The following is an 18089-nucleotide window of genomic DNA, read 5'->3' as shown; positions in this document are numbered from 1 at the left end:
AAAGTAATATAGATATAAAGTTACAAGAAAGATACATGTGTATGGTGAGGAAAATGACAAATAAAAATTATGACCTATAAAATGTACAGTTTAACTATAATATAGAGATGATAAATTTTGGTTAAAATTATATGGAAATAATTTTTCTACGCTTGGCAGTGGAATAAGGGCGAACAAACCGTACCCTCCCAATTAAGTATTAAATTAAGAAAGTATTGGAATTTTCGCAATTTGACTTATTGCTTCATTTTAATTATAAAAAGCGCACTAACATGCGTCTAATATGTATCGATCGCTGCACATGTTTCCCATTAGAGGACGCTGCTGCACATTCACCAGATGGCGAGTACAACAGTCCAGATCAGCATGTCAGTCGAGGCGACTTCTACAGCACTTTCCATTGACAGTGCCCTCTACTATACCTACTTTACTTAGTGACCATGATAGCCTTAAATATTCGTAGAAGCACGTGCGTCCATCACTGTCAACACCCGACCCTTACTAAAATCAAATCTATACATGTCTAGAAAGGAATCACATTGGGTCAAGCGGGTTAGTGTGCTGACCACACTAAGAACTGCTGCACAATGTTCCTACTTCTGGAATTATCACCGTCATGAGTGTAGCTATAGACGACAATTTAGAGGAGGTACGTTCGTTTTCCACATTTATAAGCTTTACCGAACTAGTATTAAATTTCTTATCTTAATTCCACCATTTATAATATAATTATTATGTGAATTTAATATATGGTGATATTGGCCCACTTTCGGATAAATTTTAGATATGGAAAATGTTTCTGGATGCTGTCATTTAGGAGTCCAAATTGCAATTTTCTGTCGAATTTTTTTACAACGATTTATAAGTCTATGAGAATTGACTGCATTCTTTTATATTTTGTTTCGGCTAGATGTACAAAAATAGTTAATGACTCAATAATCCATTTAATATATATATATTTTTTAAACAGGAAATTTCTCTTTTAAGGAAGTAACATTACGTTAGTAATATTAAGGAGGAATTAATGCGGATTATAGATAATTTTCCTGGGATAATTAACCGAAGATGAGAGTTATACGTACGAAACGATTGGTATGAATTTGGAACGAGGGCGCTTATTTAAAAAGTTATAGAGATTGTAGCAGATTGTCGCATTGCTGTAGCAGACCGGGCAAATAGCCAACAAAATGGCGTACAAGGACAAAGAGAAACTTCAGTCAGAGAGGCGCCTCTAGCATAGTAAGTTAGCGGCCTTTGGGACATTCACTGGCGTCAATACTGCTTCATTGATTAGAGAAACGACAACTCAAAAAAATCTAAGAATTTTCTTCTGTATTTTTTCACTTTAATCGTTTCCACATCACTAAAGAACCATCACTTCGAACCGTTTAATTTTTTCGTTACAAGAAAGAAAGAAAAAAAAAAAAAGAATTTCGGCTATTCAGAAAATTCTCGAGTACAATTGAAAATTCGAATCCTGGATCACGCGTAATCCTAAAATCCTGGTGTCATAAATGCTATCTTTGTGATATATATCTTGGTAATAACTAGAAGGATAAGTCACCGCAGAAAATCCCCAAAAGGAATTATGCGATATTGTTCGACATAACTGGACGATAAAATGATATTTTCTTATCGTTAGAAATAAGCGCAAACCTTATTACCAGTTTTATTATAGATATTAAGATGGAGATGAAAAGATTGGAATTAAAAAAATTTGACATAGTGTGATTGGATGGCGCAAAAAAAAGAGAGAGAATTTGTGATAAAGCAGATTCTGTGCGCGCAGAGGAATAATAAAAATAAACTAGAGAAATAATTTATTAAGAATAATCTTTTGATGCATGTGTCGTATGTTTGTTACTCTTTGCCTTCTAAGGTTAGAGTCTTCTAATGTCCCATTCACTTTCTAGCATTAGCCAAGGGTATATTGATCCATTTCGACGATGGTTTTCCTCAAACGGGCACTTTGTTGTCACACCATAAACTTTGACGTTTCGGAGTTAGTGGTTCGATTGAAGAAATTGTAGATTTAGTTGTATTGGAATTGGAAAAAAGCTGCGTTATTGTGACATGATTTTTTTGAAATTTCAATCTTATCGGGCAAAAATAAGATTGAAATTTTGGTTTTTCTTTTTTAAAATGAATTTCCAGTTTGAAATTGATTCGGTTTGATGCAGACGAAAAGAGAGGAGAGAAATGAAAAGAAAAAAAAAAGAATGTATAAATATATAAAATAAAATACAGCAAGATCAAATATAGGAAAATGTTAAAGGTTATTGGATGCACACCAAAATAAAACTGGTAACTCGAAAATTTAATTCGTAATAAAATTAACGAAATTAATTTATCGAAAAACTTCTAAGAGCAAAAATTATTTGCTACAACTATAATTATACTACGTAATAAATTAGTATTAGAAAATTAGCGCAGAGTAATTTTTTTGAGCAAAGTACACATTATTTCNTTCGTTTTCCACATTTATAAGCTTTACCGAACTAGTATTAAATTTCTTATCTTAATTCCACCATTTATAATATAATTATTATGTGAATTTAATATATGGTGATATTGGCCCACTTTCGGATAAATTTTAGATATGGAAAATGTTTCTGGATGCTGTCATTCGAAGAATTATGCTCGATCTATAGATTTTTATGTCTCTTCGAATGTTCTTTTATCCATTTTAATGTCCAATAAAATTTCCAATGACTAATACAATTCTAAGTGCGGTATATTTCAAATATAAAATATAAGAGAAATAATTTCTTTTATAAAGTTTTATGTTTGCGATAAAATAATATTTTAAAATTATTATTTAATGTCATTTTATGTTGCTAAGTCACTACATTTGTCGTAATTCGGGTGAAAAATTATTCTTATTCCTTCCTACAGATTCTATTCATCTCTCATTTAACCGAGTAAAAAGAGCATTTTAATGTCGATAATTCATATATTTCCGGACATTATTATAAATAAATATATTTAAAGTGATTAAGAAATTAACTTAAACGGCGAAAATTTAAAAAAAAAATGTTATTTTTTAAGCTTTATTTACACGCTTTCAACTAATTAACGACGTATATATACGTCGGTTTCATAACTGGAAACAAAGCATTTAAGTTTCAAACGCATCTATCTATTGACCCGTCAAAATTTGACAATGTCATCAACCATCCGTTCGAACTCATTTAGATGGCCGAACACGCAACATCCATAAAATGATTCTGAATCTCTTCCAATCGACTTCTTAATCCACTTAGCTTCGTCTATACAGAAAACAATCTACGCACTTCATTTCATCAGCACAAACTATACTTTAGCGGTAACGTGACGCATACCTGATCGCGTGAGTGAAAATATTGTCACGAAAATGGTGTAACGTCACGCAAGCCGTAAACCAATTATTGGTTGGGTTATATTCTGCAGACATAAACATCACTATTTTCAACTTTTGCAGATCATTTATTTTTATTTTTCTAACTTAACCCCGAACAGGTTCGAAGCCATAAACGAGTAGATAACAAATGAAGATGCGAGAGATTATTATCGAATATTACCATCTGGAAACAATTTGATCCGGTCATTTTATTCGCATTTTGGAAAATGATACCGAATGCTGCTTCACTGCATAACACAGAGAAATGCGGAGAAACCTGATCTACAGGGAACGAACTGATCTTCTATTGTGTTAAAAGCGTGTCTCATTATTCGATCGGATATTAAATTATCCTTATTGAATAACTTTTTGAATATAATCCTTTAAAAATATTCTTTAAATAAAAAGGGCACAAATTTAATTTCCGTAAAAAAAATTTAATTTTCATATTTTTTAAGCTTTTCTTTTAATTTAATAAAAAAAACAAAGGAGAAATTGAGATTAATTTTTAAATGCTATAAATTACCAAAAATTACCTTCCAGTAAATAATAAATTATATTCTCTTATCTTTTTATTTAAATATTAAGAAGCGGGAGGCGCATCTGTTATCGTAAAAACAAAAAGAAAAAAAAAAAAAAAGTATAATCTAACTCGCATAGTGGATATCGGAATAAAGAGCATATGCATAATTTTACTAAGTAAATTTGGTTAGTATCCTCGAACAGCGATATCTTACATCTCAAATAAACGTAGCCGTGAAACTTCAAATGTAATTTAGTTAACAATTTCGAAGCCGGTGCGCGACATAATGACACCCTAATGACCAAAATTTGTAACAATATTTGATTATTGAGAATTATGAAATTAGGATGCGTAATTTGCTCTTAATACTTTTTCTATTTTTATAATGTTTCTGCGCAAACTATTTTTACAGTTACGAAGGAGAGAAGAAGGAAAAAAAAAATACTTTTTTATTCTGTAACAATAAACAGCAAGGAGATAAATGAGAAGTGATAAAAAATGAATAATTACATTTATCAAAATGTGATCAGAAACGATAGAAAGAATTTATAGAATATTTTAAGATGTGGAGATAAAGCTTAGATTTTTCTTTGTATCTGTCTTTTATCAATTAAGACAAATTCGAAGAAAAAGAAAGGATTACATTGATTGTTACAGTTTTAACTTTAAATTTTTAAACGTGTGATGAAATTTTTAAAAGAAGGAAGTTTCTTACAAAACACAGAATATTTTTCTTCTTTTAAACAAAAGTACAAAACCTGATTAACTAAACTCTACTTTCGCTACTAAAGAATAATTATTTAAATACAAAATATATTCTTTTCGCGACAGAATAAACTATTAATATTCCGGTATAATTATTCTAAATATTTTAAAATAAAGATACGTTAACATTTGTTTAAAATAATTACTAAAATACATTATTTTTCTACCGAATAAATATGAAATTTTTATACTTATTTAAATAAAAAAGTTGAAGGAAAAAATAATGTTTTTTCTTACACAAAAGAATATTTTAAATAAATAAGGGAAATTTCAAATAATTTCTGCGGAAATTTTTGAAACTAAATTTACATTTTAATTCATGATAAGATTGAGAATGAAATTTATATTAATCTTTCCATTTTTTACGGAATTAAATTACTGAAATAATCGAGTCCGGTATATATTTTATCGAGAATTTTCAACTTTCTCGAGTATAATAAGTGGAAAAACAGAGCTTATAATTCAAGAATTAGAAAACTGAATAAGATTGCTTGATGTATTACGCTTGTAAGTGTCGAAGTGAGAAGTAATCAGTTTTCTTATAATAGCAACAATAATTGCATCTGATATTACGAGTCGCTGTTGTTACCATAGAGAGATGAGATATGAACGGAGATCTTGATACTCTTACAAGAGCCCTTCAATCCAACTATCGCATACGACAAATGTATATACAATTATTATTTGGAAAGTTTATCAAAACTTATATAAAACAGAATTAAAATAGCATTCAATAATGATTTTTAAAGTAAAGTTTGATTGAGTTTAAACGTAATTAAAGGTAGAAGTTTTATAATTATTTTAATGCTAACGGTTAAAATCTCGGAAGATGGAGTAAAAGCACGATCACGTTATCTAACAATGGAAAGGAACGTTTGTAATCTCCACCCAAAATAAATCTTTTTTCTTTCGAGAAGCGAAGAATGATAATGGAAATGTCTAAGTTTCTCAGCGAATAATAAAATATATGTAAACAACTTTTGTTTATTTATTTAATAAGCAGCGAGAGCATCACTTAGTTAATATGATAAAACGATTTAGAAGTTTTGGAATTTTTAAAAATATTTATAAACGTTTGACGTATAAAAATATATAAGTTATAAATTATGCTATTTAAAATAAAGGAAATAAATAAATCTCCAACGTCAAATAATGTAAGAAAGCACTTAGGAATTTATTTTCAAAATGGGATATCTTCTCAAAAATTTCTATCATAAATTTCTACGTTTTATATTCGATGGTGCCCCAGGTAGCTTACAAATCACGACTATGATGGTAAAATACTGTATATCTTTCGTTTGTACGCTTCTTTCTTTTATCTCCTGGTAGAACGATACCCCGAGGCAGCATCGAAAAATACAAGTAGAGGATTAGTTAGATTTATTACACACTTTTGATAAATTTAACAAACAAATGCATTTTCTAATTCTCTCAGTCGTTCGCCAAGACCAATCTAATTACAATTTACAATTAATAGTCTTTCCTATTGATTTTATCTCTTAAAAATTTCAATCGGAATAACTTCAAAGTGTCAATCAATTGCAAATTCTTTCTTCCAGAAGAAAACTAATTTCGACTTATTGTTAAATAGTATTACAGAGATTCTGTCGAATACTCGAGTAATTAATATTTACTTATAATTGGATCAAATGGCATTTTACCATTAAATTTTCATCAAGAGAAAATTTTATTTACAGTTTCCTCGTATTAATCCATGCGTATCATTTTTACGTTATATAACACGGATTCTATACATACTTTTAAAAATAAATTTCTATCCTTTAAGCATCGAAATATATTTATATAGAAAATTAATCAGCTGGAAATTTATACAGCCGAATCCAACATTGATTCTAAGCTCGTGTCTTAAATTACTGCAAATAAATTGCAACTTATGAAGTAGAATTTTTATATGAAACTTACTATTGTGGATGATATATGTAGCTTTATATCAGAATTCTATCTTACCACACGCTATAAATATATAAAGAAAATATTGTGTAAGAAAAGTTAAGATCTAAACTCGATTTAGAATGCAATGAACACTTTTAAAAATCTTTTAGAAACGTAAAAAATGCGATATTGGAGAGAGATCCTTCTTGGTTGGAAAATATAAAATCCAATTTATAAGAAAATCCTTTATCAACGTCTCTCGGGTCTTTGTTATCAACTTAGTTGACATCCAATTGTGGAATTTCATAATTCCCTTAACACGTCTATAGACAATTTGACTAGTTTTTTAATTAGTTATTTTAATTTTTAAGAAAGTAACTGTAAAAATAGAACTTGTATAAGAGAATAGGAACGTGGAATTCTTACATTTTCTGGAATGATAATTCGTGTTTTGAAATTTTATTTCGCCAACGTTTTCGATAATATGAATAATTTATAACGCGCAAGCAGTTCTGGGATCACGTTAACGAAATTACTTGTGTTGAATTACTGTACAAGATCTGTACTAATTTATCTTACTTATTATCTAGTTAACTGATCTATAAATTAAAAAACAGCTCGTTCTCTTATGTCATCTTCATCGCACGGCTTTCATAAATGGCCTTATTCTTCTTCATTATCTTAAATGGGATGCGCGTTAGCTCTTCTAAAGTTACTTCAAAGATAAGCCATTACTTTTATTTTCCCGCTTTGAATTCTCCTGTTATTTCTCCGTAACATCTTCGAATCGGAGTCACAGTTTAATATGCTTTCGGCATAAATTTCGTTTCGGGAAGAAACATCGTTATGTATCGCAAATTAAATATTCTTAAGCGTGAATGTTGGATTTTTGCCAATGCCGAATGATCTCGTAGGGTATTAAATGTTTCTTAAACAACGAAAAAAACCTCATTTAAGTTAGTAAAGATCCCTTGATTAAGCAACGATTAGGAGAGCAATAATGTATTCGAGTTGGTTTCCATACGTTAATCATTATCGATTCATCTAAGGTTATCTTATTAAAATTCTCTTAAATAATTTTTCTTAATACAAATTCTATCGATTACCAATTTCTACTAATAAATATTTCCTCGCTCTACTTCAACTTTTCCACTCTTAATGATCGTAAATTTTGCTGTGCAAACGATATTCCTCACTACTTTCTAACCATTTATCTGGCTTTTTATGCGAATATTTTAATTTTTATTACTTCTTTACTGATCACAATCTCTCTTTTTTGTTCCGAGGAAGTCTCTTTAATTCCATTATTAAAATTTATTTTGGGATTAATTTAACTTTCTAGACTATTTTTATGGTTTTCATTCTTCTTTTATATCTTATTTATCTAACAGAAATTTATATAAATTAATCTAGCGATTTTAAAGTTTTGAATAAATTTCGTGGAGCGTTGAGCAGTCGATGATTAACATAATTATCAACGTATAACTGGAATTAGTTTCGAGTTACGTTTTATGGATACGCAATCATTTAGGAAACGTAATAAATGACCCTCTTTATAAATGATTATAGTCTACACGTCGAAACGAAAACAATTTTAGGTTATCTTCCACGTGAGTTATTGTGAATACCATTGCGATTGCTCACACTTCCAGTGATCAATTTTTTCTCAGCTAAACACATAGACAACGAGCAAAAATTTATTTAGTTTAAAATATATGCTTTCTATCTTAAATTAGTAGTGATTTTCCCCTGTAAATCATACTTTTCCTGTTAGCAATAGAGTCGTGTCGTGTAACGCCGTTCCGGGGAAAATGTTTGAATTAAAATCACGTGATTTCCGGTCCTTACCGGACGGTCCTATATAGTTAATCGGAGCCTCCTGCTTACAAGGTTTTCATATGTGATCTCGGATTTCATCTAACTAACTCCGTTCTCGAGATTAAGAAAGGACAAACTGACAGACAGCGGGAATTTATAGGTCTACGATTTTTTTCAAATTCATTGAGAATAATCCAGAATTATATACGGCATTTTATCGCATTTTAACATAGTCTAAGGAGCTTATAAATTGCAGGTTTAGCCATACAAAAATAAATTTTGATAGTGAATAAACAGAAAAAAAACTGTAGACTATTTAATTTGCACTCTTCTAATGTAGCTCTCGCTACACATCAATATTTTATCGATTTTCCAGGATTACAATCAATTTCGTGAATATTTGGAAAGATATTGGTAAATATTTCGTGAAAAGACAAACCTTTGGTAAGTATAGAGTGGCTATCTTCAACGTCACGCACCGATCTAGTTTGAATTCGGCAAGATATCATGCATAAAACATAACCCGAAATGGTACCGTGAGCAAGATTGCATTCTTTTGTAACGCTTAACTTTCTATAAACTATTTCCAACCTTTACATATTTAACATATTTTATGAAACAAATTCTTTATTTCGTACTGAAAACACTTCTTAATCGTTCAATGGTAAAAAGTATTAAGTCGTGGTGTACTAAATTTGGCCTTAACATTTAAAAACTATGTTATCAAGGTCAAATATTATCTATACTTCCGTTACTATAGTAACAATCCTACACTATTATTTTCGATGGTTAAAAATCAATTTATAAAATCAAATCTCCCTTCACTTAAATAATTAAAAATTATCTAACGTAGTCTTTAAAATAACTACACAAAAAGGTTTTAAATGTTTAATTCTTCTTATATTTAAAATTTTAGCTTAGATTAAGATATATTTTACTATAATCATTACATTATTTTAATGTATAGTCTGTGATAAATAGCATCTACAATACACGAAATTATAGGCTATATAATATTAGAAAATTTATAGTTGTCGTCTTCAGATTTCACCATTTAAATTACGGACAGAAACGTTCATTTCGATAGTTGTTTTCCTTTTTTTGCTAGAAATATTTTATTGAAATTTTATGTAAATCTCGGAGTGTGCCGAGGAAATTCATTTTTAAAGGATTTTTTTCTGTGTTTATGTTTGAATTTATTATACATATATTTATTTACATTTATATTGAATAATTTTGTATTCGTATAGTTCTCCGAAAATTTAAATATTTTATTTACTTTTCCTCTCCATCTGATCTCGTGTTACTACTATTTTTATTATTATTTTTTATCTTCTCTCGCTGCCGATAACAGGATACCAAGTTTGTAATATAAGTTATCTCATTGTACTTTAGCATTACTCAGACAAAATATGATACTGTTTTCGATATTCTTATAAAGACATATTTATACTTTTTAAATATTTTCTTTAAACTGTTCACTCTTTGTTTACTCTTCTTATTTCTTTTAAAATTTGGATCAGTCGAGAAAATGCTCTTATTTTCTCTCGTATTTATTTCTCCTCCCTTCCAAATATTCGATATTTTTATATAAAATCTTACAGTAATTAAACTCTTTATTTGGTAGAGGATCCTATAAATATATCCTATATCTATTTATATAAAATTAAAGATATGTTGACAACGATGCGGATCTGGCATCCGAATTTTCTTTTTATTATCTATTTGGGTCAAGCAGATATCTATGATAAAAATTTACTGTTTTCTAGTACTTTAAATAGTACTAATGTCGGTATATATCGAGAGTAGCTAAGATATCGTGATTCGATTTAGCGTGATAACATGGTAAGTGACTATTTATAGAGGTGGACTACAGTAAAACCGATAGTTTACGTACTTGGCAGATAACTTATATAAATTAATTACGTAGGAAATTAGTAAACATTCCAACTTTACTGAAAATTGTATGGCTGATTATTTTATAATTGTGGAATTTTGAAATGTCGATTTTTTTAATATTTATTTTAGTAAACCCACGTGTAAAGGGGATGCCGACATAAAATGGTGTTTGTTTAATGCAGGATTTTCTCTAAAAGATTGATTAGCTTAACTTAATCCCGTCTCGGGAATGATATTGACTTTATCGATAGTTTTCAACGTAAACTCTAAGTATTATATATATTTTTTTAGTTTGCAATCTTTCTACAACATCTTATATATATATATGGATAAGTTCTTTTAACAAATAAATCCGCTAAGCCAACATACATCTACCAACATCAAAGTTATAATAAAAGGAAATTTCAATAAGACGTATCGTATTTTCGAAATTTAATTAGAAGTCTCTCATAAGTAAGAAAAAAAAATGCAATTTATATTAAAATCAATAATATTTTATTTATAAAATTAATAAATTCAAAAGGAGACAATATTACTAAGCTCTAAACTAAGCCGAGTTTAATAAAATTGGCGATATTTTTGAATTAAACAGCCTAAAAAATGCACCCAAAATCAACGTTTTATCACAGTATACATTGGCGAGAAACGGGCCAAAGTTGAAATATTTGGCAAGAAATCACGTAGAGGCATTAAAAGTTAATTTAAAATCGATAGGCTCGATGATTTAACTTGGGATTATATTTAAATTAAACTATCTCGAAGTCATTCGATATCAAGAATGGATTGTGTGATACCTATTAGAATTTAGAACACACCCTAATGAAAACAGGTCAATCGAACATGTCTAATGTAGAAATAAAATGTAATTTAGCTTGGATAATTCTTCGATATGTTTAATTCTCCCGGGGATTCAGTAAATTGTTACTTTACAATGGAGACATTTAAGAACAAAATTAGTCAGGAAGATTATTTTGCGATTTAAATAATAATTAAGCTCATTATCTCTGTCATTTCATTGACTGTTTATTAACAAATCATGTTTTAATATTTTAGATATAGAAAATGAAGTTTCTAAGTTAGAAATTTAAACATAAATCATTCAAAGTTCGTGAATTTACGACTTGTTGTTCATCCGATAATGGTTTTAAATTTAACAGATAAATTAATTGAATTCGTTTGTCTCTTATCTAAGTGAAAATGGGCTAAAAGGAAAGCGTGGTTTGAGTAATTGTTTAATAAGTTAAAGGTGATAATTATAATTGACAAATTTCTTTAATCAAATTTTCGTTATGTTAATCAAATTAAATGCAGTTTAATCATTACTTAATGGCATTTATTTAATATTATCGTTCACCCAATTAATAATATTTAATGGACGAATTATCTTCTTTCTAAGGGTTAAACATTGATCGAGCTTTCTCGTTCGACAAACAATTATTTCCTACATAACACGCCGAAATTTAAAAAAAAAATACAGTAATATTCATTCCATCTTAAATTCATTTATCAAGGTACAGTACGTATGCCAATGTTACTTGAAAACTGGGTTATATCAAGATTCGTACAGTTCAACGGTGAATTTCGAAGTAGTTGTAACGATAACAGACGGTAATATCGATTCTAGTGACGCTTTTCATTGTATAGAAGACTCAAAAGGCAGTGAAAAGAGTTTTTGTAAGAATGCTTCGCTTAATATCAAGAATACGCCATTTAAACTTTAATAGGATTTATTTGATTGTTCCATTCATCTCTTTGCTCTTGGGAATGGGAATTTATTCAATCACAGCAGAAAAAAAGATATCACAACTTTTTTCTCCTGATTTTTGGCTTGTTTCTTTTAAATACAAAGGAAATATCAACTAAACAAATGATTTGTTTTGTCTGTTTAATCGATATAAGCATATATTTTTTCCTTTACAAGCATTTTTATTAACGCTTAATTAACAAATCTACTAGTTATTGGATTACCTAAGATCTTTCTCATCAACGAACTGAAAATTACAATTCCATTAGTCTTATTATCTCTATTTTATACGGCCTGACAATTTCTTATCACATTTATCCGATTAATACACGTTCGAAACAAGCAAAATCCAATGAATGAATAAACTAGCAAAGAATAGTTAGCATTCTCTCCTACTCAATAGCTAATAAATTAGAATTAATTAACTATCGGTGGGAAATTTTTAATTAAAAACAAACAGAAAAATGCGAATTTACTATTAAGTTTTCTTGTTTTTAAATAAGGAATTTTAATGGTTTTCACTGGATATGTTTTATCGTGAAATATTTCTTTAAAGATAATGTCTAAGCAAAGTTATTATGAAACTTCAGACGTACGATTTATATATCGATTTGGAAATTACAAGAAAGTGTCAAGATTTCCAGAAAATGAATGAAAGAATCTAAGAAAAATGTAATTAAACTTTTTTATTGTGTAATAGCCTTTTCAAAATGGATAAAAACTAAACATTTTTTATGGTGTAAAATATATTTTATCCAACATTATTATATTTACTTACTTAAAACAAAAAACAAAAAAAAAAAATACAAGCAAATCCATAAACACACAGCCTATCAGCTTAATGATAAATACACTTGTATAAACGAGACAGTATAGGAATTTAGCAATAAATATTCTATAGTATGTCATACTTCACGTAATGTGTGTACTTGGTGTCAATAAAGCATAGAGTTAGAAAAAGTTACGACGCAGAGAAATGGAGAAATGTATTATTAAGTACGGGCAAAAATCACTTGGCTTCGTTTGTTTAAATAAAATAATGGAAATGTAACATTAAGTATACGATAAATTATTATGCAGTAATAAGAAAGTGAGGTTTTTTCTAAAAAAACTGTATAATTTCTTTGGTATTTATACAGAAGTTCTGAAAGTTCCGTGCTTCTTAAAGGTTATCGAAGCAAAGAAAAGAACTAGAATGTCAATATACACACTACCGTATTTTGTTTTGTCTAGATATATCGGTTCTCTGTTAGATTTTCCAATTTTTTTTCTTTTCCTGGTGGTGAATTATAGCTATACGTTAAATAAGTAAATCCAATAAATCCCGAATCTTTAAACACAGTTTTATAATATTGGGAAAGTTCTATGTTATTTCAAACAAATAACGTTGATTTATGTATCTACTTTATTTATTTTTAAAAGAATAATCTTTTTTCAATAAATTATAAATTTTATAGCATGTAGACAACGTTCTGAAAAACCTTAAGTACGTTCTACAGCTTTTGTTTGCTTGCAATGCTTAAAATTCATTATTTTCTTTTGAAAGAACATGATAAATGAACGTTTTTAAGCGATATTGATTTTTTGAACACGATATTGATCATTTTTTTTTAAAAAGTGACTACTATTCCCATTAAGATATCATCCGATACATCCCGTTTTTATTATAAATAAAGGAAAATTTTCGATTATTTATTGCACGATTTTATCATACGTGTCGCAGTGAATCGGAGAAGCAGAAATATCAATATGAGAAATGAATTACGAAATTACATTAGACACTGTCGAGGCACCAATCACTCCCCATACTTCCTATCAATATACAGTACTGTACAGTACAGTACAGTATCAATCTTACTAACATGTAACAAATTCTCAAACTCATCAATGACACTCTACTTAAAGATATCAAAACAAATAACCTTCTGCATCGAGTTACAACTCTAACACAGCTATATTATTTTTACACTGATGCCGAGTAAACAATTGGGGAAAGAAAAAAATATATACAATTCTACTCCATAATTAAGAGGGGAAAAATTATTTTCTAATTAACTAAGCTGATGCCAGCCTGTAAATACATAAATTAAAAAAATAAACACTACATTCTACTTAATTTCGTGATAAATATTTTGAAAATTAAGTAGAAAACAAGATCAAGAAAAAAAATTTATACTTAAAAGCTTATTATTTTCAATACAAATTCAATAATCAATATATAAATATAAGGTTTATCTATTATATAATTATATTTCCCTTCTTTTAAGAAGTGATTTAATAATATTAAATTAATTCGAGGCGTAGAAATTAAAACGAAATTCTCGAAGAGAAAAAAACTGTGTAGAAATTGTCAAAAAGTAATTTCCCCTGTTTACTGTATTTTATATAATTATATTAGATGAGATATTTAATAATGTAATTTATTTAACGCTCGACTGCAATTATAAGATATTAAAGTTAACAATTCCGTACTTTATTACTGTTAACTCTTAATTATAAATTTTTGGGGGAAGATTTTTAAGTTTTGATAAACTCCGATGCATTTTTATTAAAGAAAAAATAATCAATTTTTAATAATAAAATGTAAATTATTATTATTTCGATTTTAATTTATATTTTTACAAAATTTCTTCGTGTAATTCGATATTTAATCATTTTTATTTATTAAATTATAAATGAGTATTGTGTAAATACTTTAGCAAGAAGTTACAAGTATATAGAAAGAATCTATTTAAATATTATATATACAATTTAAAAAACATAGTTTCGACAAAGAATTTTTATTATTTTCAAATAGAAAATTGTTTATATATTATTATTTTTTATTCTTATTCTTTCCAAATAATTATAGAGATATTCACAATTTTTTCCTTTTGTAACTTTAGTGATGTTGACAATCTTGCGATAATTCAACGCCTATATGAAGACATTCAAAACAACTGAACCAACACAATTTTCTTTTGAAAAGAAAATTTTCAGACTTCGAAAAGAATTTTATTTTTCCACTACAAGAAAACAATAAAAAGACGAATAATATAACCCTTAAAAATAATATAATTTGCATCTTTGGGACAAATTTTCTTGGTTTAAAAATACAAAAAGGCAATAAAAATATTCCTAAATTGGTAGAGTATCTAATTATAACTTTCTTAATTCCGTTTTAAATATTATTTTAATTAGAATTAAAGGCATAAGAAGAGAAGAATTATAAAGTAAAAGAATTTCCTTAATAAATTATGTCATTTCGTTCTGTAAATCTCGAAATGAAATTATTATTATAAAGGAAAACTTTGTTAGTATTATTTGAGTTAAATTTTTAATTTAATTGTGTTTGAATTTTATTGCCATTCGCATTTATACTTCTCACTCATCTACGGTAAATACTGTTGCTATTCGTTTTAAATTTGTTCCAAGAAATTATCCATTAAGAAAGAGATAACCAGATCCATCCATACACGCATTGAAAGTATAGAGTTTCAGAATACATCTGCTATAAAAAGAAAGAAAAAAAAAATAGTATCTAATTTTGTAAATCGGAGAACAAAAAATTAAACTGATAAGAAAGTTTCTCTTTCTTCTTAACAAGATAAACGTCATGGAGTTTCCTTCTAGTTATATTCTATGAATCCTGGCTAAATTGCCCTAAAATCGAAATTATACGTTTTGTCAATGGTTCTATTAAGAAATTTTTTCTTCAGGATTCTCTCCAGAAAATATTTCCAACAATTATTACAACAATTTCAACAGTTAAACGTCAGGAAAGTATGTTGTCTCGTACTAGGATCAACCATTTAAAGTTTAAATTTCGAGTACAAAATGTAGTGAATTTAAAATAAAAATAATTAATTTAATATTCTAAAAATACGTATAATTAATAATGCTTTTTAAAATTTTAATTTGTGCCTATTAATTTCTCAAAAATTTGAATATTAATCAACCACAAGCAATTGGTTTCCCATATTGTAAACGTTAAGTTATGAATTCTCTTATATTTTTATGTAGCGTAAACAAGTATAAAATGCTAATTTAGATGCACGCATTGAATAAACGTGTGGAAAAAAACGTGGTCAGCAAAGCTCTAATGATCAAGAACCATACGAAAAGAATATCTTACTATAATACGCTTGCATAAGCATAAAGATGTAAAGACCTGAGGCTCGTACAAATCTTCTCTCCAGTTTTATCTCTAACGAAAGATAAGTATTTTGTTTTCCAGAATAAAGTCCCTTCTTATTTTGTAGAAGCCGAGACGACAAATATATAATAATAAATCTAGTAGAATTAATTTTCACGCAAAGTTACAAATTAATGCGGATAATTCATAATTAATTAGAATGTAATTAATAATAAACGAGCTTTTTCATTAGAAAATATTAAAAGTGGAATGATGTAACTGGCTCGTTCATTGGTCAAACTTTGGCATATGTAAAAGAAACATGTGTCACTCCCACTCTTCCTATTATTATTATTATTATTTCTTCTTTATTTTAATTAATTTTTAAAACATTAATTAAATTATTTGATTTAATTTTAAAGAATTTATAATATTATATTATTAGACTTTCATTATTAATCATTAATTCTAAAATAATATGGTTCGAATTTAAATATCTATAACTCTATGGTTCATTGTAAAATATCGATTAATTTATTTTGGAAAAGGAGTAAGAGGTGTATTTTTTTTTTTAAATTTTTCCCAATTTTTAAACATGGCGAGAGAATTTTAAGCTGAATAAATGTTAAAGTCAATAAAAAACATTTCATTAACTTCGGTAAATGAAGGGTTGTTTGTGTATGATTTATTTAAAAAAGTGTATTTCTCTCTCTCTCTATTGATTATTACACGTGTCGATCTAAATACTTTCATCTTAAATTCGTTCATTCGGATTATAAATTCGCTCTTTTCTATTTTTAGAACTTTTACATTTATTGTGTAATCTATTATTCACGTTTTAATTAAATATTAAAAATGCCTCATAATTAATTTTACAGCTAATGATTTATGAGATTTTATTTTATGAAGTTGCAATGCATTAACTTTTTATATATATATTGTGCGGCAAACCTTTGTGACGTTAAATTCTAGCATTACGTATAGGAAGTTCTTTTTATAATCTTCTAAATGATCTTTCTCTATATTTTTGGATTAAGTTTTTTTATTGAAATATTTATCTGCTGGGAAATTTTTATTTCCTTCAGTTAAAATCTTCCCTTTATGATCATATCTTTGAAACTTTCCCAAATTTACTGCCGGTTTTATCTTTTCTCTCAATGTCACCAATTCCTTTGGACCATCTTCAAAAGTTTTCATTTTAGAAACGGTTGACGTTAGAGATTTCAATGTGTCTACTTTTTGACTAGCTTTCTGCTTCGCTGATACTGTTTAGGGAATTGCACGAAACACGAAGTTGTTTTCCGACTTTCTGACAACTTTATCAATTTTCCGAATCTCTTCTTCATTTTTTGACATTCGAGAACTCAATCAGCATTTCTTTTCCCCTCCAAATTCCATCAATTCTTAAAAATATATTATACTTTAATTATTTAAACTTATCCTTTCTTCGATTCGCCTTTTCAGTTAATTGATAAAAACTAATGTAATTTACGTCGCGCCTTTTATAGTTTAATTTAAAATATTAAAATTGTAATGATTGCTTTTAAATTAAATTATAATTATGATGTGACAACTTATCTGTATTATTATCGGATCGGTGCGAATGTGCGTAAAATTCAAAAGTTTACAGCTACTCTGCATGAAGAGACGTAACTACAAATGACTAGATATTAATTATCTTCCTTTTCTGTAAGCTTTTTGACCTTTTAAAGAGCTTGTTCAGATATAAATGAAAGAATAACAAAGAGAAAATATGCATTTGTAGCGCTTTTATAACAAGAGAATCGTTATGATAAGTTCCAATTGATCCTCTTGAAATCCAAATTTCTTATTAACTTAAATGACTGTTTTAATAATTAAAAGTTTTAAAAAATTGTAATAAATTAAACTATTAATTATATGAGGAAATTAAACATGTTGCTCTAGATATATATATATATATATATAAATATTT

At 27.8% G+C, this 18089-nt stretch overlaps 1 protein-coding gene across 1 annotated transcript in view; it reads left to right on the top strand.

The window, feature by feature from the left end:
- The first annotated feature begins 210 nt into the window (after nt 1-210).
- Nucleotides 211-18089, top strand: part of LOC111612414 (transmembrane protein 151B-like) — a 23865-nt gene continuing 5986 nt past the window's right edge. The window contains exon 1 of the mRNA XM_023353620.1: nt 211-649. Within this exon, the coding sequence (XP_023209388.1) occupies nt 617-649 (33 nt within the window). The 5' untranslated portion in view covers nt 211-616. The remainder of the gene's footprint in view (nt 650-18089) is intronic.

This window comes from Centruroides sculpturatus, unplaced genomic scaffold (assembly GCF_000671375.1).
Source record: "Centruroides sculpturatus isolate CEXI.00-Female unplaced genomic scaffold, Cexi_2.0 scaffold1777, whole genome shotgun sequence".
Classification (NCBI taxonomy): Eukaryota; Metazoa; Arthropoda; class Arachnida; order Scorpiones; family Buthidae; genus Centruroides; species Centruroides sculpturatus.
Note: the sequence above shows the minus strand (reverse complement) of the source record. Positions and strands in the feature narration are given on the sequence as shown.